This window comes from Eptesicus fuscus, chromosome 15 (genome assembly GCF_027574615.1).
Source record: "Eptesicus fuscus isolate TK198812 chromosome 15, DD_ASM_mEF_20220401, whole genome shotgun sequence".
In the NCBI taxonomy this organism is placed as follows: Eukaryota; Metazoa; Chordata; class Mammalia; order Chiroptera; family Vespertilionidae; genus Eptesicus; species Eptesicus fuscus.
The window spans coordinates 75,541,720-75,567,356 of NC_072487.1; the positions used below are offsets into that span (position 1 = coordinate 75,541,720).

Here is a 25,637-nt window from a genome sequence, read left to right on the forward strand (position 1 = left end):
AGCCGGACGCCTCGGGCCCCATCCGAGCCTCAAGCGCCCGTTAGCATCACGGAGCAACCTGGACCAAATCACGCCCGGGGGGCGGGGCCGCGACCAGTCCTTCCAGACCCGACGGCGGCCTCGCGCGTCGGGCCCGCCCCCCGCGGCCCCGCCCCCCACTTCCGGCCGGACCGCGGTCACGTGGCCTGACCGGTCCCTCAGACGCGACGCGGCTTCTCTCGCGTCGAGTGTCCCGTCTTCCCTTCCGCCGGAAGTGGGGCGACTTTCCCTTTCCGGCTACGGGTCCCCAAGCGGAGGGGGAGGCCGGACCGGGAGCCGAGCGGCGGCGGGGGCGGTAATGGCGGAGCTGGTGCAGGGGCAGAGCGCTCCGGTGGGGATGAAGGCCGAGGGCTTCGTGGACGCCCTGCACCGGGTCCGGCAGGTACGGGCGCGGCCGGCTGGCGGGAGCAGGGGAGCCCGAGGCGGGGCCGGCCCGAGTCCGATGGGAGGAGGGGGTCGTCTGGGGGCGGGAGGCAGCCCGGCTGACGCCTCGGTCGGGGTTGGCGGTTCCTTGGGGCTCCTGCAGCCCGAGGAGCCCAGGCATGAGGCGCCTCCGCGAGGCCCAGGCCCAGCCTGCCGGGCGGGTCTCCCGGGTGCCGGCAGCCGCTGGGGAAGGGGCTGCCCCGGACGCCTGGCCCCATCGCGTGGGGCCGGAGCTGGACCTTCAGGGCAGCCAGCGCGGGGTTCTGAGGCTCCCGATTGGGGAGCCCACGGTGAGGACCCGGGTGTAGACAGAAGGCGGCTGTCTCAGGCCCAGCAGCTTAAGACTTGGGGAACATCGTCTTGGGACTTTCTCTAATTCAGGAGTCTTTCATTTTTGAGGGTCCTCTTGGAGAGGGAAGAAAGAATGTTAAGTGGATGTGGGTGGTCCACAAGAGGTGGAAATTCCTTATGGGCCATCGTTTCTCCTCTCCGGGAGAATGTGATAGGGACTCATTCCAGCAATGAAACTTGACCATCTGACAGTGTAGTGCATTTTGTCAGAGTTAAATAAACTGATTTTAAGAGGTTACATGCTTCCCTGGAGAATGGATATCGGGCCTGCCACATGGGGCTTGGGGCAGGGGACTTTGAATAGAACACATCCTTGTATTGCGGGTAAAGCTCACAAGTTAGCTCTAACACTTCAACTTCTGCTGTGTTCATCGTCTCTTCCTCTTTAATTGTAGGCATACTAAGTGACATTTTAAAAGTTGGGCTGTAACTAATTACTGCTTGATTCCTAACAGAAAGCCACAGGACTCATTGTGTTAGAAGATCCACTCGGTCGCTTGAAGATGTGGTCTTTACATCTCTTTCCAGTATTCCAGGGGAGGGAACCCTCCCTGTGGTCCCAGATACTGACTTTCCATTTTAATACTGATGCTCCTGTAGACATTATGTTGGATCCCAGAACTTTCCAAACCTATGGTTCCACCTAAAATTTTATCCGATGACCTGTCACTTACTGCCTAGGCACCAACCAGTACGGTAGTGAGAATCCATCTTAGACTTCAGAGCCAACCAGTGGCTGTCATGGATGAACATGCCATCCCGTTCCCCTTCCACCACTCTGCGTGCCAGCGTGTTACATGCTCTGCTCTCCAGCACAAGGTCCTGCACCTTGTTTCTCACTGGCTGCTAACATGTAATGGCTTTCGCTCTGTGCTGATGTGTGACAGGCACCTTGTTGGCCTCCTGTATCCAGGAAGAATTCTAGTCACTGCCCTAAAGAGCTCAGATCCTCAGTTTGCAGAATTGGCCTATGTAGTTGAACGTAAAATGCATGTTGGATCATTGAGAAGACTTGCTGCTTCTCTTGAGCCAGTGGTTGGACTCATATTCTTGGACAACCTCCTCAGGAGGGAGGGAGACCCTCTGTTAAATGCTGACCTGATGTGGATTGTTGGAGCAGTAGTTGTATTCCTAGCAGAGGAACTTCATTGGAAATGTTCCCAGCTCTGAAATGCGCCATTGACTGGAGCAGTATTAAGCCCAATGAAGACACTGCTGTAAGTGTATTACATCTGAATATTAACTGCTGGAGGTCGATACTATCTCCAAGGATTTGATGGCCTTTAAAAACTAAAGGAAAAAAAAAAAAAACAGGTTTGTGGGTAATTTTAGATTTATTTATAGATTTACGTTGGGCGAGAATGGCATGTTGGAAGTCTAAGATATTGTATGCTTATAGTAAAACTTACCTGAAAGGATCTCATATTATTTGGTCATCTGGGTGATGGTGGTTCTACTTCTCTGTTGTATACACAGCATGTTGCAGAGACGTGATTTTTCCCCCAGCAGTAACTGGAAGTAAAAACAGTATTTATTTAAATGATTGCAAAGCTTTTCCTCTCTTATGTGTCCTCATAAACACCAGCAACAATCTATAAGGCCCTCATCAGTTTGTCAGAGAGCAGGAAGCTCTATGGTGCTCAGTTTATCTAGATCATAATAGCATCTGAGTTGATCCTGCTGGGATTTGAACCTGCAGTTTCTATTAAATATGGGTATTTAGGGTTCAGTACCCAATCTACTCAACTTCCCTGCTAGCATCTAGAAGCTTCCTCGTGCCTTTACTTACTTAATATATGATGTTTCTGACTCATAAAGTCTAGTGTGCTGAATGCTCAGTCAGTTTCAGTTATACCTCAATGTTCGGCACAAATGGATAATCCAGCCATTCTGTAGGGACATACACAAGTGTGGCAATGTGATCTGATTCAGTCCCAAAGATGAATATTGAAAACTGCTGGGTATTAAAAAAACCCATCATATTGAGTTCTGTCATTGGCAGGTTAGCAAAAATAAAGTACTATTTTTTCAACTTGTTTAGAGAGGGCAGGATCCTAATAAGGGTGGGATGTGGACTCAAAGCCAAAATAGATTATCCTGTTCTATAGCTTCGCTGCACCTCTACCCTGTCTGTCTCAGTGGTCTGCAAACTGCGGCTCTCGAACCGCGGTTTGCCGCTCTGTTGACTAATGAGTTTGCCGACCACTGACCTAGACTCTCGATTCCAATAATTACAGGCTGTTGTTGTTCCTTGTGATTAAGCCCCTATCCCAGTGGTCCGCAAACTCATTAGTCAACAGAGCGGCAAACCGCGGCTCGAGAGCCGCAGTTTGCCAACCACTGGTCTGGGTTATAAGGGGACCTCGTGGAGGTTATGGATGAGTAGATAAAAGTCTGTTTTATCTTGTTTTCTAAGCATATAAAACCTTTCCAGAAAGCCCACTGCTGGTTTAGTAGCATCTGTCAAGTGTCCGCACATTTGCCTGTTAACAAGACAGTGCGAAATCCACAGAGTATTACAGACTCCCAGCACCTTCCATCAGCTCTACCAACTGCCGGTCATCAACTGCTAGTAAATAGAAGAAAGGATCTGGCCAAACTGCTAATGTTTTTTAGGACTTGGAGGTTCTATTTTGATCTAGACCCAGTCAGTGCCTCTGCATTGCGTAACTCCAGAGTATTCTATCCACATGAATACAGTGTAATTGGTGCCCCAGGGAGTTGATTGAACATTCTGTTGATTCTGCACCCAAATGATTTTGATCAAGCCATTGTAGAATCAGTAGAGAGTAACATTAGAACCTATCCTTTACCAGCACTTTAAAAATATATATATTGATTAGTGAGGGGCCTCCAGAGACTGCCTCCCAGGCTGCTGTTTCACACTTTGAGCCTCGGCAGTAGGTGATTTGGCGTGAGTGCTGTACACAAGCACCAGATCTTCAAGGGAATGTGCATCCACCATAACAAGAAAAAGCCTCTGCTCATTGGCTGTTGGGTACTCCCTGAGACATACTGCCTTCACTTAATATATGATGTTTCTGATTCATAAAGTCAAGTGTGCTGAATGTTCAGTCAGTTTAAGTTGTACTCCGCTGAGATCATCTCTTACATGTTCAGTGGCTCAGTCTCTCAAGTCATTTCACTAGGGACTTACTCCTGCATGTACGTTCCTTTTAGCTTTCTCAGACACCTGAAGAAAACCAATGCCTTCAGGAAATCTATGGGCTGCTTCTGTATCTTTGATAGGACCCAGCAGAGTACCCTGCAAAGAGCGAGCCCTTGTTAAAGAATTGGCAGTTGGATTGAGTCCATTTGAGTCACCACACTAATGCAAGCACTGAACCTCATGTTTGATATTGAAAGGTAGACTCCAAGTGAATAGTATGTGTGCCTCTAAGGCTTTTCTCATTTTCGTCTGAGACTATCTTTCTTTAAAAAAATTTTTTTAATATTTTTTTTTATTGATTTCAGAGGGGAAGGGATGGTTCTTTGAAGTCCCAATTATTTGTAGATACAAATTTACCTAGACCAGAGTTCTTAAACCCATGGCCCACGGGCTGGGGAAGGCTCACAGTGGGCCTGCAGGCCTGCTTTGTTTGACTCACACAGTGCCAGCACTTAGAAACCAGAATGATTTCACATAAAAACGGAGATTTCTGGCTTCCGCACTGCTCCCACATTTTGCAGTGGCTGTATTCGGCAGGAGCTGGGTGGCCTCTGCCCCTTTGCACAGGTGTTGACTCTCTCGTTGCCTTCCTTCCCACCACTTTGCTCATGTTTTACGCTGCCCATTGGGATGCCTAGTCCACAGCCCTTTTTTCTTATCCTTTTTCAATTGTGAGCTCATCGTTTCTAGGTTTTATTTGAAATTTATAATGGAAAAAACTGGGAGGAGAGTTGGGCAATCTAAGGCTCCTGCGGGCAGCTGTGTGACCTTGGACTAGGTTAGTCTTTCCCAACATTTGATCTACAGGCTGTTACTATGTCTTCCATGGGGAATACAGGGTTAAATAAGGTGAATTGTCTTTACTACAAGACTTCTTGGAGCCTTTAATATGCTTACGTGCATTAAGGCCTAAATGTCCTGAAGTTAAATCACTTCATACCCTCTTTTCATAAAACCAAATTCCGTTCTGTGGATCAAACTTAGGAAATGTTGAGCTAAATAATCTCAGTGGTCCCTTCAAGGCCATGAGCTGGATTTGAAAAAGAAAATTGGTCATATTTTTTTCACTCTTTTGCTTTGTCATACACTAGAGGCCCGGTGCACGGGAGGGGGAGGGTCCCCTCAGCCCAGCCTGCACCCTCCAATCCAGGACCCCTGGGGGGATGTCTGACAATCCTGGACCGCTGGCTCCTAACCACTCACCTGCCTGCCTGCCTGATCGCCCCTAACTGCCTCTGCCTGCCTTCCTGATCGCCCCTAACTGCCTCTGCCTGCAGGCCTGATTGCCCCCAACTGCCCTCTCCCCCATCCCCCCACCCCCCCCCCCCCCCGCCCCCCCCCGCCAACCTGGTCACCCCACGCAGCCTGCTGTTCAGTAGTTTGGTCGCCCCTCACTGGCCCCCCCTGCTGGCCTGGTCGCCCCACACAGGCTGCTGCTCAGCCATTTGTTCGTCCCTCACTAACCCCCCTGCTGGCCTGGTCGCTCCATGCTGCCTGCCGCTCAGTCGTTTGGTTGTCCCTCACTAACCCTCCTGCCGGCCTGGTTGCCCCACGCAGCCTTTTTGGTCATCCGGTTGTTTCGGTTGCAACGGTCACTTAGGCTTTTATATATATAGATTATACAGTAGGTTCTCAAATAACATGTTTTCGTTCAATATTGTTTTGTTATAATGTTGATGAGATGCCATAGGAATTTTACCCTTACTTGTGTCGATTAGTGTAGTAAAATTAGTTTCTTTATATGTTGTTTCCCTGCAGTTCCAAGAACCTTTTGATGACGTTAAGGGAGGACTTACTGTATTGGGTGTCTGTTCAAACTTTCCTGTCCCTAGCTTTTCTGTGCAATCCTTTTACTCTTAAGAACTGTCTCTCTTGAAAATGTTTTGCATTTTGAGTTTCGTTATAAAGACACTTGGAAAGAATAGCCGATGTTTCTATTGGAGGCACTTTTCTCCTAATACCAGGTGAAAACAAATCACTTGCAAGACTGAGTGGTGTTAATGGAAGTAGTGATGTGATTCAGATTACCTACCTGCCATTATTCGAGTATCTGCTGAGTCCAAGGCTTCTTGCTGGATGCTGGGACAGTGCAAAGATAAATAAGACAACTTTGCAGCTGGTTTTATCTTAACTGGATTAAATTCTCACAACAACCAGGTCCAATATTCCAGAAGGGTTATATTTCTCACTTTATATTTGAAAATAAGCCAAAGGGAAACAAAGCAGTTTTCTCAGAGGCACACAAATAATATATACATTGTTCTTGCACCCATGTCTTGTGCATTCTAAGAAGGATTTGGTTCCTTTGCAGAGGTAGTTGCATAGTTTTCATCTCGCTGAGACATCAGCAGAGTCTTTGAACAAAGCATTGAAAGGATGCTGGTGAATTAGAGGGCATGGAGGGGAGAAAACTAATGGACATGTCATCTTTAGGGCCTTTGGTGGGGGAATCCCAGCCGGAACAGTATTTCAGCTTACAGCCTCAGGTGGTCATCTTAGCATTGTGCCTACAGATGGGTTTCTCCGTGTGCACTTTAAATTTAGCAAATGTTTTGTTTGTTTTTTGTTAATCCTCACCCAAGGATATTTTTCCATTGATTTTTAGGGAGAGTGGAAGAGAGAGGGAAAGACAGAAATATCAATGTGAGAGAAGCACATCGATTGGTTGTCTCCTACGTGAGCCCTGACCAGGGCCTGGGCTGAGGAGGAGCCTGCAGCCAAGGTATAATATGCCCTTGACTGGAATCAAACCTGGGACCCTTTGGTCTGCAGGCCAAGGCTCTATTCACTGAGCAAAACCAGCTAGGGCAAATTTAGCAAATGTTTAATGAGAACCTTCCATGTGCCAAGCATTTTGCTATGCATTAGGGAAGCTGTTCTTTAACTTTGGTAACATGGGCCTTTTATTTTTTTTAAGATATATTTTTATTGATTTTCTTTTTTTTTTTTTTTTAGGAGAGGGTGAGAGAGGTAGAAACATTGATGAGAGAGACACATTTATCAGCTGCCTCCTGCACTCCCCTCACTGGGGATCCAGGCCAAAACCCAGGCATGTGCACTGACTGGGTATCGAACCAGCGGCCTCTTGGTTCATGGGTTGCAACCACTGGGCCACACCGGCTGGGCAGAACATGGACCTTTTAAAGACTATTGAAAACTTTGAACTCCTCAGAATATTTATTGGTTTTGTATATAAATTCAAGAGTTCTCAAGCTGAGCCCTAGAGCTCCCAGTTAAGGAATCTTTGTCCCAGGGTTTCCGAGGCGATTGAGAAGATCCACTCTTCAAAGAGCTCCTTGTGAGGAGACAGTGGAACCAATAACTATCTCGGTGAGATTCTGCTATTTAGAGCTGGGTTATCAAATGCTTTGCAATCACAGATAAGGGAGTATTTAATTCTCCCCAATGTGGGCGGCACGAAGTTGTCAGGAGAAGGTACTAAGAAGAGCTGCTATCTTACTTGATTGGTACATAGAATTCCTTGTTTTGGCAATGCCAGTAAATAGGGCAGGACCAGCCGGGGCCCCATCTCTGCCAACACTTATGCTACCATTTGTTGAGCTTGTGTTATGCTCGGTGCCAGGCACAACTTCCATAGATGTTCTCTCATTTGATAGTCACAGAATTCCCAGGTGGTAATATAGTGAAGTGGTTAAGAGCTTGACTTCAGACTATATGAGCTCACGTTCTGGTTATGCCACTTACTAGCTTAGTCACTGGCCAAGTTATCTATCTCCTTTAAGCCAAAGTTTCCTCATGTGTAAAATGGAGATCATTAATGTTGGTAATAATTTTTTTTTAAAATATATTTTATTGATTTTTTACAGAGAGGAAGGGAGAGGGATAGAGAGTTAGAAACATCGATGAGAGAGAAACATCGATCAGCTGCCTCCTGCACACCCCCTACTGGAGATGTGCCCGCAATCAAGGTACATGCCCTTGACCGGAATCGAACTCGGGACCCTTCAGTCCGCAGGCCGACGCTCTATCCATGAGCCAAACCGGTTTTGGCATGGTAATAATTTTTAAAAATAGCTAATATTACAAGTTAGGAGGTTACTAGAGGCTAATATTAGAAGTTGGGGGAGGTGGGGTGTGTAGTGACTGAAGGGGGCCTGAGGCAGGCTTCTGGGGTCCTGGTGATGTTCTGTTTTGACCTGGATGCTAGTTGCGCAGGCATTTTCGTTAGTGAAAACTCAGTGAGCTGTAAACGTATCCGTGTACTTTTCTGGAGCATTATTCTTCCATTAAAGGTTAAAATAGCAAACGGTTCTTGTTCCTTACCATGTGCCTGGCATTGTTCTACATTGTTACCCTGTCATCCCCATGGATACAGTTCTAGGCAGGCTCCAAACCCCACAGTAGTGAGAATAGTAGCTACTTTATAAGGTCACTGTGAAGATTAAATGAGGGCAGCAGCAGGCTTTTCGTCGTTGTGCTGTACATTTGATACAGTGCTGTCTTCACTGTGACCCACCAGGTAGTGGGATGCAGAACTAGGACTTGCCCCGTGCCCTGACTCCAGCCCCTGCCCTCTGGAACTTCTCTTAGCCCCGCCTCGGCCGCTCTGGCCACATCGTGTTCCTGCCGTGGGCAGCAGAGACTCTCAGTCCAGCCCGTGCATTCTCCAGGGCCCGAGCAGGCCACTCTGGGGAACTGTAGAGCAGAGGTTCCAGGGGGTAAGTCGGGTTCCTGCTCCCTGGGTGGTGTGAGCTTCCACCTCTACTTGCTGGATCTGTGAAAAGCATCAGTAGCTATATTGATAGCATGGACATCATATGTGAAGGACTTGGTGGTGCTCGATGGCTTTGCCCATTTCCATTTAGTATAAAGTTCTAATCAGTGTGGACATAGTCACAGCTTCCTATTTGGATTTATAGGAGGAACTACTTTGATTACAAAACCTGTCAACAGAGAAATTTAGTTCTAAAGGTGTGCACTGGGAGTAATAAATTGCCATGTTTATGCACTTCAGTAATCTGTGTCCTACCTTTGTGATTTTTGCCATAGCAGTGAACCCTCAATATTCTGTTAATTTAAAATCATCTTAAAATTTGGATTTGTTTGAAATATTTTTCAAAAGCAAACGAAATCACTGTCATAAATGAAAAACTTTGCCATTTATTGAAGGTAACTGTAAAAAATATATATATTCATCCATGCACCTTTCAAAATCACCTGTGTACTCCTCTGGAAAACACTGGTTTAGTTCGTCCCTGCGTTTCACAGGTGTGTACACCATGGAGCAAGGCCATTGAGGGTCTTGCCCAAGGTCATACACTGGAAGATCTGGCTGGAAAACCAAACTCTTGACTGACTCCTTGTCCAGTGCTCCCTTCCTTCTTATTTCCGCTGACTACTGGCAGTGGAGGTTAAATTTAGTCTATCATTTATATCTCATCTTTTACTGTGCTTAAAATAGCACAGGTAGTGAGATAACCCATTCTCTTCCCCACCTACCCTCCAAAGCAGGAAAAGTAATTGAAGTGGTAGAAAATGGGTAGCAGAGTCCCCTCAAGGTCATGCTTTCAGATAAGGACTGGAGTGGCCTTGGTTTTGTTGGTAGATTCTGGCTTCGGTGACTCTTATTTTCTGGCCTATGCCATTAACTGAGAATGTACCCCACTTTCCTTAGCAGCTGCTGTTCAGAATGACCCGTTGCGATGTGAGGAATTGCTTGAGGTCTGTGTACTGTGAACCACTAGGTTTAAGTCCTTGAGAAGTGAAATATGTTTAAGAAAGTATTAGGTGGAGGAAAGAGAGGTAGCTTAGAGCTGTGGTTATAGACTTGAGTCAGGCATGCCTGGGCTTAAATACCATTTATGCTACTTACAAGATGTGTGACTTTTGACAGGTCACTCAGCTTCTCTGAGCCACATTTTTCCTTATCTTAAAAATAGACCGTTTGGCTCAATGGATAGAGCATCCGCCTGCGGACTGAAGGGTCCCAGATTCGATTCCAGTCAGGGGCATATACCTGGGTTGTGGGCTCAGTCCAATGTGCAGGAGGCAGCCAATCAATGATTCCCTCTCATCATTGATGTTTCTATCTCTCTCTTCCTCTCTGCAATCAAAAAAAGATATTTTTAAAAAATGGAAATAACACCAGCTTCCTAGAGAATCATTGTAAGGAATAAATGAGATAGCATGTTTAAAATGTTCCTAGAGTACCTAGCACATAGTGAGCACTCATTAAATTTCAACTGGTTATTTTTTTTTTTTTTCTTATAGCCATTTTCAGGGACCTTAATGACTTCAATGTCTTTAAGGCTTGTAACATGGCTTTACTATTGCCAGCTTTCTCTAAATTTCTGCAGAACACATTCAGGTAAGCAGACTTATTGGCTGGCTTTCAACTGGTTATTTTAGTAGATATTTCATGTCATTTCCTAGAATAAAGTTACATTTATATGAAGAAACGAACACATTGAATTTTATGGTATATTGTAATATACAATGAAATATCAATGTAAATTGAGATGCAATTGTATATTTTAATGTTAAACTTGTATCTAACATTTGTTTAGCTAAAGTTTAAATGCAATCTATTGACTTCAGAGCTACACCTCTTAACCATTATTACAAATTTCCCTAGTTATAGATGCCTGAAGCAAACATGACTTAAGAACAAATCTGACCCTGGCCAGATAGCTCAGTAAGTTAGAACATTGTACCAACAGGCCAAGGTTGCAGGTTCAATCCCTGGTCAGAGCACATGCAAGAATCAACCAGTGAATGCACAAATAAGAGGAACAACAAATCAATGTCTGTCTCTCCCTCTCTCCGTCTCGCTGTCCCTCCGTCCCTCCTCCTTCCGTCCCTCCTCCCTCTCTCTCTAAATTTTAAAAAATTAAAAATAAAATAGTGGATTAAAAAAACATTTGAAAGTCTCAGTCACAAATTTGAAAGGACACTTATTGATATAATCACTATTAGGAACAGAAAACTATTGTAACATGTTTACCATATTGGCTTTGGGAGGAAAATAAGGAAGGCTGAGGACTCGGGAATAACATTTAGCTAGTTTGGTTGGCAGGAAGAAAGAAGATTTGGAAGATGAGGTATCATCAGAAAGGAGCAGGGAGAGTGCCTAATGTGCAGAGTGCACGTTTTGAGGCCCTGTCTTTGAGAGTGATGTCACATGCACACTGTTGGGGGACTCCACTGATAGTCATACCCTTTTGTGATTTGGGGTGATCATGTCTTCTGAGAATGTTTTGGTCTGTCTTTAAAAAAAACAACTAGACCAATCTTTTCTTTTTTTAATATATTTTAGTTGATTTCAGAGAGGAAAGGAGAGGGAGAGATAGAAACATCAGTGATGAGAGAGAATCATTGATTGGCTGCCTTCTGCACACCCCCTACTGGGGATTGAGCCTGCAACCCAAAACGTGCCCTTTTCCGGAATCAAACCTGGGACCCTTCAGTCCGCAGGCCGACGCTCTACCCATTGAGCCAGATCAGCTAGGGCAACGAGGCCAATTTTGAAAACCCTTACATTAGCCAGTTTATGTGGCAGACGAGAGGGTCTCTGTGGACACAAGCTCTTGCAGTGTTCTCACCTTTTTAACCCACCTGCTTTACCAGCTGAGTCCTTACAGGTAACTTTTGCATCTAAAATTAAGTAGCCAACCTCTACAAGCTTATCCAAAACAAATAAGGGGAGCAAGCTTGCAAGTAGATGATAGAATGCTGTTAGACAGGTTATATACGGCCTTTTGTTTAAGAGCAAATGGCCATTTGCCCTTAGAGACTTACTTGGATATAGGAGGTGGGGTTTCTATCAGCTGTCTATCTTTAGTATTTGAGATTGTCAAACTTTTTCTTTAAAGGTCCAAATAGTATGGCTTTGCACACTATATGGTCTCTGCAACTCCTTACCGATAACTAATGGGTGTGGCTCTGTTCAATAAAGCTTTCCTTACAAAAGCGGGTGGTTCACCAACCATACTTTGTTTACCCTTAGCTTAGAATACCTCCTATTAGAACACCTAATGGTGTTCCTATTCTTGACCACTTAGAATCTATTTGTCTTGTCTAAGAGCATCTTTTAAAAACAAATGAGCACATTACTTCCCTTAGAAAGCCTTCTAGTTGCTTCTGATCACCCTTTCTGTAAAATCCAAGCCCCTTACCATGATCAGTAAAGCCCTATGTGAGCTGGCTCCTGCCTACTTCTTAGTACACATCTAATTCCTTCTACTCTAATGACATTAACTTCTCTCTTTTAGGCTTATACTTACCAAACTTGCTCCTGCCTCAGGGCCTTTGTACAAGCTGTTGCTTCTGCCTGGACAGCTCTTCCTCAGATTTTTGTGTAGCCAGCTGCTGCTCATCATTTAGGTCTCAGATTACATGTCACCTCCCAGTGTCCTGCCCTGATCGCCCTATATATAGTAGCTCTCCCAAGCACTCTCTAAATGTCATTGTATTTTATTGGCATCATGCTGTTGCCACCTGAAATGCTCAGTTTATTGTGTACCCATGACTCCCCACCGACTGCTGACTCCAGGGAACAGGGGCTTGGTTATTCTTGTTCGCCACAGGAGCCTTGGTGCCTGGAACAGCCTAGCACATAGTAGGCAATCACCATTTGTTGGGTGATTTGCCTTGTTTTACAGCCCTGGTATTTGTGAAGTGCTTTTCAGTGTACAAAGCTCTTTTGTGTTCAGAGTATGTTGTTATCTTTTCAAAAACTATGAAGCAGATGGTATTATATCCAGAGGATCTTAAGCAGAGAAGGAACAGACTTGCCCAACATCACAGAACCAGTAAATGGAAGGCACAAGCCCTGACCCCAGGACATTTAAGTCTTGCCTGGGGTTTTCGTGATTGTCTTTAATTGTTTGTTTAAGGTAATTTATCTTTACGTGGGTCCTGGAAGGTCTCAGACTTCTGGGCACATTGGGACACGTTCAGAATTTCCACTAAAGGTTTTGCTCTCTGAGACAGGTGTGCTAGGCTTAATTCGGGGAGTAACATCAAGAGCAACTGCTATAGACATTGATTAAATCAAAGAGTTGATTTATTGTGAAGATCACAATCATTTCCTAATGAGAACAAAGTAGTTTAGTCTATGTAGCATTTGTTTCTGGGGGAAATTTTTTAATAGCTATGTTCTGTTCTTTAACTGATAATAAATAAAATATTAAAAGTTGAAATAGGTCTCAGATTATCTTACTTTCTCAAGTGCAGGAATCTTACAATAGTCTGGACAGACAGTCATCCCCTTCCCCCCCCCATTCAGACACTTCCAACGAAGAGCAGCTTATTGCCTTATATCTGTAGATTGCATCATCACTTTTATAGATGTCACAGTTAATAGGATGGATATATTCCTAAAGGGTTGTCAGTTGAGCAAACATGGCCTTTTAAATATTGTTGGGGAATTTGTTTCTTAAAGGAATCCTGTGATAAAACCTTTTGAGCAAAGTTTTTCTTATTGTTGGCCTGCTTTTTTTCTTCAAATGCAGTATGCCTGTATTTTAAGTGATGGCTTAGAAACACTAATTGCTTGTAAAAGACACATTTTTGGTACTATTTTATTTCTAAAGACACATGATTATTAAGACCAAAAGAAAACTCAGTTAACAGTGAAAAGTGTTTATCCTACCATGACATCTCCTTACATTAATGTAGGTTGGGGTGGGGGGAGGGTGAAAAAACAGCCCTCTAAAGAGGACTCTCATAGAGCCATGATTTGTTCCTGAATGTTTGAATCTGCTTCTTCTGTAGATTGCTGCTAAAATTGATTCAATTCCTCACTTGAATAATTCCACACCTCTAGTGGACCCCTCCGTGTATGGATATGGAGTGCAAAAGCGGCCCCTGGATGACGGAGGTAAGTTGTTGTCAGTGTCTGCCTTTCAGGTGGTAGTGAACCTGTCAGTGCAGTTGTGTCAGCCATTTCCTTAACAGCTCTCCAGCACACTCTGAAGAGGAATGGCTGAGGGAAGTATTTAGGATGATTTTTCTCAGCAATTCTCCAGCATTTGAGTTCTTATTTGCCTTGATAATACAGGAATCTTTTTAGCTGGGCTCTCAGGGAAAGACTTGGCCTTTGAGCGTCAGCTTGGAAGTAATTTGGCAGATTTGATAGTTTTGCTGGATTTAGCCCTCCGTTCTTTCAGTACACATGTAAGAATTGAAGTTTCCACTTTTCTCAAAAGAAAAGCTAAGTTTTGGTGCATAGCTCTGAGGAAGCCGTGGCTATATCTTGACCTTAAAGAAAGGAAAGGGGGGAGGGAGATGACCTTTCTCTGATCTATCTGCTGGTTTTTCATCATTCCCATTTATGACAAGTTCTTTCTAGAAACATTCCTTTTCCTTTCATTCATTCATTCATTTGTAATTTTGCTGGTTTGTTTATATATTCAACTCCACTCCAACCCCCCAAAATTTGAAACCAATTAGCAGTGCCTATCACCAGCACCCTGGCAGAGAATCTACCAAATGTGCTTCTGTAGAGAACTTGGCCTTTCTTTATCTGATTTGGTCTTCCACAAAGTATGACTATAACAGGGATTGTGAAATATACTAGATGGTACATGAATGTTCACACAGTGGTGGGCCAGTGTCTCCTTCTGTCCTGTCAGTCTGCATATGCACCCAACCATGTATGTGTGTACATATTTCTGTGATACGTTAAGTGAAAAAAATCAAGGTGTGCAACAAGATGTATTATATATGTAATCCCTTTTTCTAAAAAAAAATACATGTTTTTATATACATAGGAAAAATGTAATTTGGCTTGATTGATTTTTTTTCTGGTCCCCATGGGATTCTAAAAGAGGAGATTGCCATTGTTTTTAGAATAGAGGCCCAGCACATGAAATCGTGCGTGGGTAGGGTCCCTAGGCCTAGCCTGCGATCAGGGCCATCTTCCGCCCGCTCACCAGTCCCGCCCCGCCGCCACCCACCCTGGTTCCCTGTTTGCCATCCTGCTATCGGAGCCTGTGGGCTGAGGGGAGGGACCAAGAGGTCAGCTGTTCCACCCGCTCGCCAGTCCCCAGTCCCCCCCCCCCCCCCACCGCCACCCACCCCGGTTCCCCGTTCGCCATCCTGTGACCTGTGATCGGAGCCTGTGGGGCTGGGCGGAGAAGGGGACTGAGAGGTGGTCAGTGCACCTCATAGTGACTGGTCGAGTGGTCGTTCTGGTCATTAAGCCGTTATGGTCACTGGGCTTTTATTATACAGGATGTGGGGACCTTTTTGGAATAATTGTATAGATTCACACTGTGAAGATTTTAAGGGGATAACATTTGGATGTACAAGTTCTCTGTTGAAAACAACGGTTTATGTTTATGATCACGCACATAGAAAGTCTACTCCGGGCCATTGGAACTACGGTGACCATTTAAACTGCTGCTTCCAAATAATACGCCATGCGCTTCTTTAATTTGACTGGTGTTAGTGATTTCTTAGACCAAATATGACTAATGGCATTCTCTGCATTTTGCCTTAGCAAAAAGCTTTTTACCTTTTTAGGGCAATTATGCTTCTGCTTCTCCTGTGAGACATCGATAGGAAAGGAGAACTAAGTTGTCTGGCACTGAGCACGTATCTTGTTAATGGACAGCGTCTCTCTGGCCCACCGTTTCCAGAAATTGAGATCAATACGTTTCACAACTCTCGGCCTTGTTTTCACCCACGTGTGGAGTCGAGTTGCAGTGGAAACTGCATCCAGTGTCTGGTATTCACTGTGTTCTTTGCATGGGAACACCCACATATTTGCAAATGTGACCGTTGGCATTTTGCAGGCGTTTTTCCCCGTTAATCCTCTGATACCCATTTGAAAGAAATTAGCAGAAGGTTCTGAACTTAATGATAAGGAGACCTAGGAAGCCAGCAGCTGTAGTTAGTAAGTCACCAGGAAGTCCAGGATCTCACTTGAAAGTTCAGCGCATTATCATAGTTTATTTTCACATTTTGTTGTTGTTGTTGAACCTTTTACAGATTACCTTCATTTCCCCCCCTTTGCCCTCCTTCACCCAGCTCCCTCACCTCTCTTTTGAGAACCCTGATTTTTGGCATGCCTGCCTTTTGGGGACTAAGTCCTTGTAGTCAGAAAATGAACACAATTTCTCTCTTTCCTTCTTCTAAATAGTAAGCCATCTTACTAGTGTGGTAGGAAAGAACTGAGAGAGAACCTTTTGGCACCGTGTTCGGCCTCTGGCATCCCTGGATGCCTGTGTCTTACACAACAGATGTATTCGGAGAACAAGCAAAGTCACTCGGGCTTTTTGCATTCTGCATTACAGTTTGATGAAGTCAGTCCTGTTCTGGTGAGCACCGTTTAAATAACAGAATCACAGGAATTGTTTTCCTCCACGTTGGTCCCCCCATGTAGAGTTTGAGATTTGCTGTTGATCTTAGAGAAAACCCTGGGCAGTGGGCCTGCCTCAGCCTCTGTTGTCAGCTGTCAGCATATTCTGATGGGGATAGGTCACTGGGCCAGTTCTGTTTTCCTGAATAGATATGTGAATAAACAGATCCTGTCAAGGAAAGTGTTTGTGTTTGCCCCACAGCTTTCTAGGGGGCACAGTCTTGCTGTTTGTGAGATGAAAGGTTAGAAAAGCAGAGACAAACAACAAGCAGGAATTCCATCGCTTTTTCTTTGCAACAAAGATTTCCAAAGGCTTGCAGTGTTTGGTTTGGTTTGGCCTAGGGTTTTGTGACAGAAGTGCACCAGATCACCTTTAGCAATGTGAACTTTCTAACTTGCCAGTGAATCGGAGTTCTTTAACCTTCAGGAGGTTAAAGTTCAGTCCACTAGACGTTTTTGGAGGTGTTACTTAGGTCTGTTTGAAAGTATTTCAACTCTTGAAGTTGACCACAAAGAACCTTAACCCAGGGTTTGTTCGGGACACTGAGATAGACAGACAGGTGGATGAATAGGAGGATTAGAACAAGTGCGAGGCCAGAAAGCCAGGGGACAGGTTTATTCCTGGTGCAGACGGGATTGGCGTGAGTGGGGTTCCTGCAGTTAGGAGCCGTCTGTGAGACTGCCCGTCAGCAGCCGCCTGGAACCCAGCAGGAAGAGTTTGGAGCTCAGCCTTCAGAGCCTGCCTTGGCGCCCTGCCCTCCAGCTTTGGGTCACATAACTTTAATTGTTAGCATCTTCAGTCTTGGCACCCACGCTTTCTAACAGCCTTTGAGGTGTAGAATCTTCAATTCGGGAATCTCCCTGCTGGTGTCGGGTGTGGCACCCTTTCCATCCAGTACTTTCTTCTTGCCACTGCTGGAGCCAGTCTGACCAGTTTCTGCCTCTTCTGTAAGGCCTAGGGCAGGTTCCAGTAACCAGGGAGGCCCAGCCTAACCTGGCTGTCACCTACCTGCCCTTCTGGCCTCTCCCCCATTCAGCAGCCTAATCATCTGTTCTCTTTGCTCTCCCAGAAACATGTCCTCCATCCCAGCTCTTACCTGGCTGATTCCTACTCAGCCCATAGGTCTCCAAATTGATAGGTCAGACTTCCTCCTAGCAGCCTGTCCTCATCCTCATCTCCTGACTTTCTTCAGTGCCCGCTCAGGTGCCACCCAGCCTCTTCATCTTCTCTTGTCTCCTGTTCTCCTTCCTTCCTCCTCCTTTCCCTCTCTCCCTCCCTTTTTCCTACAGTCCCCTCACCAGTCCTCTCATTCTGCTCTGAACTTCTAAGGTTCATTTGTCCCTTAAGGTACATGTCATCTCCTGCTTTTTTCTGCAGATCCTAGGTGTCCCTCTCTGGCCAGACCCTACATGCCCTCACTCACCATAGAGGTGTTCTCTGTTTGCAGCCTGCCTTCAGCGGGAGGGAATAGATGCTCAATGCTAAATTCTCCTTTGTATCCTGTGATTTGCATTTAGAAAATTTTCTGAAAAGTAAGCTCCACATGTAAGAGAAGAGCATTAGCCACGTGTTTTAAAACTGTGAATGTCAGTTTAATCTAAATCAGGACTTGGCAAGCTTTTTCTTAAAGGAGCAGATAGTAAATATCTTAGGCTTTCCGGTCCTGGCCTCTGCCCCACCTGCTCAGCTCTGCCATGAGCCTGGAAGCAGCCTGGACACACGTAACCAAACGCGGTGGCTGAGCTCCAGGGCCTCCTTGTTTACAGAAATGGGCAGCTGGCCCTCAGGCTCGGTTTGCCAGCCTCTGATCTCAAACCAGCCTTGTCAAATGATTAACTCTAGCACTTTCTTAATCTGCAGTTAGAGAGGCGTACAGAGGGTTCCCCGCGCGCCCCCCCCCGCCCCTAATTTCCTTAAACAAGTCTCCCTGTCTCAGGTTCCACTATCTAACTGCCTCGCTGAGAAAACGAGTGATTTCTCCTGTTTAGCCCGGAGCTGGCTGACAGATGGCAAAGCCGCTCTTCTCATCGTCCCCTCCGTCTTTCTAGGGGCAGTGGGAGCGTCCTCTCCAGGTTTCTACCCTGGGAGGGTCTGAGGTAATTATTGCCTCTTGAGCTTTCTACTTGAACCTAATAAACCTCACTCTCCCTGCCCTCTCTGGAAAATGCGACACCAGATCAGAACTCTGGTGGATGCAGCACTGTGTCTGCCATTGCTGGGGCGGGGAGCGTACACACGCAGCTTGGAAACGTGCCTGCCTTTTCTCCCAAAGGCTTCTCTCTGGTTCGGGTGCAGTACCTTTTCCGTAGTCCCACCCCTTCTGCTTCTGTTCGATGATGTTTCTGTGGGGTGACGGAAGAAGAATTTTTGGGTGTACTATCAAATGAAGTCTTTACAGGAAATTGGAATAGAATTTTTTTTTTCTCTTAAAAAAATTCATTTTGCCCTAGCTAGTTTGGCTCAGTGGATAGAGCGTCAGCCTGTGGACAGAAGGGTCCCAGGTTCGATTCCCATCAAGAGCACATGCCTGGGTTGCGGGCTCAATCCCCAGGGCGGGGTGTGCAGGAGGCAGCCAATCAATGATTCTCTCTCATTAATGTTTCTATCTCTCTTTCCCTCTCCCTTCTTCTCTGAAATCAATAAAAAAAAATATATTTTTTTAAAAATCTTTTTACATTCTGCACATTGACATAGAGGTAAAAAGAAAATGACTGAAACATTTAGATGAAAATTCTTTTTTTTAAAATAAATCTGTATTTTTTATTTATTTCAGAGAGGAAGAGAGAGAGAAACATCAATGATAGAGAATCATTGGCCTCCTGCACACCCCCTGCTCGGGATGGAGCCCGCAATCTGGGCATGTGCCCTGACAGGGAATCAAACCGTGACCTCTTGGTTCATAGGTTGATGTTCAACCACTGATCCACACCAGCAAGGCAAATGAAGGATTCTTTACAATTAAATCCACAGTCCTATCTAATAAAGAGGGAATATGAGGATGGTGGCGCCCAGTCCCCTCAGCCCCGCCTCATCCAGCCAGAGTCCCCCAGTCCCCTCAGACCCGCCTCATCCAGCTGGAGTCCCCCAGTTCCCTCAGCCCTGCCTCATCCAGCCGGAGTCCCCCAGTCCCCTCAGCCCCACAGGGGAAGATAGTGGGGGCTATCGGGTCGGCAGGGGAGTGCAGTTGGGGACGATCATGCCAGCAGGGGAGTAGTTAGGCGTCAATCAGGCTGGCAGGGGAGTGGTTAGGGGGCTATCAGGCTGGCAGGCAGAGGGGTTAGGGGCAATCAGGCAGGCAGGCAGGTGAGTGGTTAGGAGCCAGCAGTCCCGATTGTGAGAAGGATGTCAACTGCCTGGATCAGACCTAAACTGGCAGTCGGACATCCCCTGAGGGGTCCCAGATTGGAGAGGGTGCAGGCTGGGCTAAGGGACACCCCTCCCCACCCCCGTGCATGAATTTCATGCACTGGGCCTCTAGTTTTATATATTTCTCTTACATGTCAGTGAGAAATCACCAACTATTATGAAATTACAAATTACATTTTAAAAACAAAAAGATCTCATAAAAAATATATCTACGGATGAAAAGTACTGTACTCTTGATGCTGTCACTTCCTCCTCTTCTGTGTGCTTATGTGTAACACGTTGTTTCCTTGGATAAATGCATCTCTATACTCATTCCTCAGTTGTCCGTTTTCAAAGTCTTCATCTACTCCAGGGCTATATTCATGTAGCCACCCAGGCAAGCCAGGGCCCCTGGATAATCCAGTCCAGAATTTCATTTTACCACTGATGTCCAGTGATGTGCTTTAAGACGATGCTGGGGGTTTGCTCCCACCGACTTACTTTAATCCTGATCAGAAGTCGGGGAGGCGGGACACCTGAGTTCTAATCCCAGCTCTGCCACTTAATAAGCTGTGGGCCTTAGGTGACCGTTTCACCTCTCAAGCCCTGCGGGTCCTCATCTCATGGCTGGGACCCAGGATTACTACTCTAGGCGCCCCCAAGCCCGGCCTCCACCACGTGGAATAGAAGATTTCTGTGGCCCTTTCCAAGTGTTCCCCCCCACCCACCCAGCACTTGTCATAGAGCAAAGACAAAAAGAGAGTGAGGAAGAACGTGTGTTTTTTTTATTGATTAAGGTATTACATAGGTGTCCTTTTCCCCCCAATGCCCCCCCCCAACCCCTCCAGGAAGAAAGATTTTTAAAATTCCAGACTTTCAAGGAGGACAGTAGTGAGAGCTGCCAGCGGTCGTGGGCGTCCAGACTGCCTGTAGCCCGCACCACTCAGGTGGGAGCCTGCAAGTACCAGAGCTCTGCTTTGGAAAGAGAGAAAAACGAATCTCAGAGATGTTGGTACTTTCCCTCAGTGGAGGGTAATGATGGGTGCTGCAGGGATAAAGAGCCAGGACGGAAACTCAGTTCCTGGGAGGTGGGAGGTGTAGGGGGAGGGGCAGATTGGCCTTTTACGAAGTAGATGAAGTAAACCAGGGCCCTGGCTCTCAAGCAGTGGTCTTCAGGCTGGGTGAAGGAAGACCCACCAGGGGCTAGGTGGGCCTGGTGTGGTGGGTTTAAAGCAACCTTTCCCAGCTCTGCACTTCCGTGCACACTCTTCCCTAAGGTGGAGCTCTCTGAGACTTGTGTCTGTGCTGGAGACGTGCCCTTTTCCCCTGGGTGTAGAACCCCCACACACCTCAAAGGCTGGGGAGTCCCACGGTCACAAAGCATGAGAGTCTTGTCAAGAAATATGGGCCCTACTCGATTTGGCTCAGTGGATAGAGCGTCGGCCTGCGACTGAAGAGTCCTGGGTTTGATTCCGGTCAAGGGCACATGCCCAGGTTGTGGGCTCGATCCCCAGTAGAGGGCAGCTGATCAATGATTCTCTCTCATCATTGATGTTTCTCTCCCTGTCCCTTCTCTAAAACCAATTTTTAAAAAAAAGAAATATGGTAGTGACAGGATCGGATTTTGATTTTATCCATGTAACTTGTGACAAAGGCTCATGCAGTCACCTCCCCTTTCATCCATCCATTCATTTTAGGATTATAATTCAGAAGTAAGTGGTCGTCAGGTGGATGCATATTAACACATATGTGAACTGGGAAAGGAAGTGAGGGGGTTTTTCTTGGCAGTGTATGATCTGACTGTTTGGTCTGACAATTGGCTTAGCCAACTAGGTCAAACAGTAGACATTTTCCACAAAAATGAATGATCTAGACCTGTTTGCAGTTATTAATCTAGGGGCTAATTTTAGATGTCAAATTAAAAGGGGATTCATAGTTTTTTCAAAATCCTTTTAGAAAGTATGTGACCCAGAGTGGCTTTCTACCCTGGCTGAGTGTTAGAACCACCTGAAGAGCTTTTTTGTTTGTACATCTGGTAAAACTCCTTTTTTTTATTTAAATTTTTTATTGTTTAAAGTATTAAATGAGTCTCCTTTTCCCCCATTGACCTCTCCCCAGCCACTCCCATCCCCCAGCACATGCCTTCCCCCGCTACTGTCTGCCCATTGGTTATGCTCATATGCAGCACCTGAGGAGCTTTTAAAACACATCAGCCTCTCTAGAAAATTTATGAAACGAAACATGCATTTACATTTTCAGTCCACAGTTCTACTCCTGGGCTTTTATTCCTGAGAAGAGAAACTTATGTTTACACACAAACTATCCACAGATCTTCATAGTAGCCCCACACTGAAAACAGCCCAGATGTCCTTCAGCAGGGGATGGTTAACAAACTGCTCCATCCAGTACTCCTCAGCAGTAAAAGGGAGCAAACTGGTGACACACACAAGAGCCTGGCCGAATCTCCAGGGAGTTGTGCCAAGTGAAAAAGCCAACCCCAATGGTTCGGACTGGATGAGCTCATTTATATAACCCTTTGGAATGAAGAAGAGGTGCGTGATGGCCAGGTTTGAAGATGGAGTGCTGGGGGCTCCTGTATGGATTAAGAATAGGTTAATCATTAGGTTCCTTCGCTGCTGGAAGGAACTGGGTGCTTAAATTCCTTACTGTATAGCTAAGGAAACTGATGTTGAGAAATGGTCTGACCAAGCTGATTCCCGATAAGAACCAGAAGGAAGACTTCAAACCTGGGGTCTCTGTCTCAAAGGCCAGGATAGTGTCTGCTTGCAAATGTGGACTCCAAAGTCTGGTGGGTTAGGGCTTGAATCCTAGCTCTGCCAGTTAACTGTGTGACTTTGGGCATATTGCTTAACCTCTCTGAGCCTTTGTTTTCTTACCTCAAATTAAGATAATATCTACTTAATGAGACTATCATCGGGATTATAACAGGTTATTTTCAAACTTTCTAAATACTACTTACCATGTGACAAGTGTTCATATTTCCACCAGAACTAGTTAGTAAACATATGTTGAAACATGTATAACTGAAGTAAAAGCTGTATTACTACATACGCTTATATTACTATATAAACACTTGGTTTTCTATTTCATTTTTTTATAAAGTTGGTCCTGACCCACATGAATGTCATAACCACCGGATTAAGTGAGAATAAGGCACGGTGCTGTAAATCAGACGTACTTTTCCTCTTATTTGACTACAGAGACCCTTGGGTCGGGCCTTCAGTAGGCACTTGAACTGGGGTTCCTGACTCCTCCACATCCCTGGAGGCCAGGTCAGGTTTCTGCCCATGGAGCTTTCTGCTTTCCCGGCTGGACTCTGAAGCTTCTTGAGGGCAGAGATGATCTTGCTCACCATTTTATCCCCGGGACCTGGCACGGTGCCCTCTCCCAGCACCTGGAAGGCGCGATGGGAACAGAGCGCACATGGGCCCAGGCACTCATGGGCACTGTTCTGAGGGCTCGGGTGTGTCCGCACCCTCCTGGCCGGGTACCGTGGGACTGCTGATACCAGCGCCTGCCTCTTAGGGCTCTGTAGGACTAAGGGGGTGCATGCCGCTGCGGCGCCTTGGGAAGTAGAGCTGGTGTTCTCAGCCACTCACAAGAGCATATTAGACTGCAAGTGAGGGGCATTCTTGAGATCAACTTGAATTTATTCTCACTTTTAAAAATAATAATTTGCAGAATTAGTAACAGATTACTTGTCTAGGGACTTGCAGCTGAACTCAGCATGTCAGTGTTTTGAGGCCCTGGGGTGAGAGTTGCTGCTTAGAACACAGGAAGCCTTTGTATTGTCCTTGGGAGAAAAGCTTTTTAAAATCGCTTGGAAAACTGCAGAAATGGCTGCAGCTAGCTTCGGAGACAGAGGAGTCTGGAATCCAAGCCAAGCACAGGAGGATTGTTTTCAAAACCTGAAGAGGAAGGTCTGGCTTATTTATTATTTTTGTCAGTTCTGCAAAAACAGCTGACATTTCTCTGCTGACCGCCACTCACCTGCCTCTGGTCCCTGCTGTGCGCGAGGCCAGCGTGCTGTCTGCGCTGGCAGAGGAGTGAGGGTGCTTTTGTTCCTTGGGTTTTTTTGAGGGGGGTGGCGGTTAACGATTACATTTGATACCTAGTATAAAATTGGGTACGTTCCCCAGCGACACTTGTTAGCATTTCTTTTGGGGGAAGAAAAATGAAGACTTCCTTCTTACTGATGGGTAAATATGTGTCCAGCTGCCGTTTTTCCCCAAAAAAAATCATTATTGAAATTGGCAGAGTGTTACTCTTCAGAAAGAATTTCTCATATTGTAGTGTGAATATTTTCTGTGGGGAGCTCATTTTTCCATAGCCCAGGGGGCTTCCCATTATATAGTGGGCAAGATAAATGAGAACGACACCTGTGTGTGTGTTTACGCATGTGCGCTAGAATTGAGCGCGCAGGTGAATTTTCGAGGCAAGAGGAACTGTTGTCAACCAGCATGCACCATTAGGGGAAATAGGACTGATATTTCAGCAGTTTTCTTTTTTGCAGTAAAATGATGGTAGTTACCATTAAATTGAGCTTTATAGGTGTTCCCATATGCCTCTCTCATTTGACCCCCTTCATCATGAAGACCGAGCAGAACCCCCCAGGCCCTCACCCCCCTTTCGTGGAGTTGGACATTATCTGTGCTGAGTGAGTGCCCGTGCCCCTTGCCTAACTGCTGCTTTTCATTTTTAAGCACCAAATGGGAATGTTTTTGAAGGGAGTGCAACTTTAAGTCAGGCGTTTCAGCATTGGCTAACATTGGCTTGGAGGATGGAGACCATTTATCCTTAAGGGTGCACTAACTGAGAGTTGGGTCTGGGTTTGAATTGATTTCCTTCCTGGGTGGTGTGGCTCTCAGCAGCCCATCTGTGTGCTGATGGTGTGTGCGCTCTTGTTTTTGGTTTCTAAGCACCTGCACTTGTCAGCAGAGCAGTTGGCCATCAGAAATGACACCGTGCGTGGTACCTGTGACACATACTTTGTCACCAAAAAGGAATTTCCTTTTCTGTGATGAGCACAAAATTTCCAACGGCTTTTTGACCAGGAGCCTTCGAATGCTCCCCAGATCTCATGGAGTTCTTTACGGTAGCCTTGCCTTTTACTCTGCGTTTCTGTCTGAAATAGCTGAAGATCATCAGCCTTTTGACAAGTTTTTTTTTTTTTAATATATTTGATTGATTTTTTTTTTTTTACAGAAAGGAAGGGAGAGGGATAGAGAGAAACATTGATGAGAGAGAAACATCGATCAGCTGCCTCCTGCACACTTCCTACTGGGGATGTGCCCACAACCAAGGTACATGCCCTTGACCGGAATCGAACCTGGGACCCTTCAGTCTGCAGGCCGACGCTCTATCCACTGAGCCAAACTGGTTAGGGCCTTTTGACAAGTCTTAACCGCACAGCATGCAGGCCAGAAGCCCCGGTCTGGCCGAGGTGCTCTGTTTAGGGAACAGATGCCTCTCCTCTGTTCTCATCATTTCCAGGCATTTTAGTTCCTCAGTCTGCAGTGGACTCTGTGCCCCTACGAGAAGAATTCTGGTGTAAGCAGGGAAGCTGAGCTTGACCCTTCACCGGGACAGCTAACCCAGCTGGAGGGCACTCTGGGCTGTTTCTTCCATTCCCACTGCCTTGGGTGATGGGCCTGCCTCTCTCACACATTCAGGGGTTGAGTGTGTGGTGAGGATTTCTTCCCTAAGCTGCTGATTGTCCAGTTTTCGTGTGGAGTGAGAGTCCCCAAGCCAGAGCGTTTGTCATATGCAAACTGGAAATGCAAAAAGAAAAACTTAAGAGTCAATGAAAAACAACTCTTATCCCCGAGATAAGCAGGTTAATAGTATATAATGTCAATATTTTGGCTGCAGACCATTATCTTGCTATTGATCCAGAAGAAATATGGTATTGACTCAGTAGCTTCATTTACTTTTTGCTGGCATTATTTCTCTAGGTGTTTTTC

The 25,637-nt window shown here is 45.9% G+C and overlaps 1 protein-coding gene, 1 non-coding gene and 1 pseudogene across 5 annotated transcripts in view; 1 reads left to right on the top strand and 2 right to left on the bottom strand.

The window, feature by feature from the left end:
* Positions 1–281: 281 nt before the first annotated feature.
* The window catches only part of FUBP3 (far upstream element binding protein 3), a 54,182-nt gene continuing 28,826 nt past the window's right edge, over positions 282–25,637 (top strand). For 3 of the 4 annotated variants that reach the window (XM_008152713.3, XM_028127082.2, XM_028127081.2), the window contains exons 1-2: positions 282–421; positions 13,718–13,823. In XM_008152713.3, the coding sequence (XP_008150935.2) occupies positions 338–421; positions 13,718–13,823 (190 nt within the window). In that variant the 5' untranslated portion in view covers positions 282–337. Of the gene's footprint in view, positions 422–7,969; positions 7,998–13,717; positions 13,824–25,637 lie in introns of those variants that run through there. The other variant, XM_054727218.1, reaches the window with a different exon arrangement.
* On the bottom strand, positions 10,206–10,334 carry LOC114226800 (small nucleolar RNA SNORA33). The gene has a single exon (XR_003612911.2). It is a non-coding gene; the product is annotated as a small nucleolar RNA SNORA33 (small nucleolar RNA).
* LOC114226782 (U6 snRNA-associated Sm-like protein LSm6) lies at positions 19,917–23,029 on the bottom strand (annotated as a pseudogene).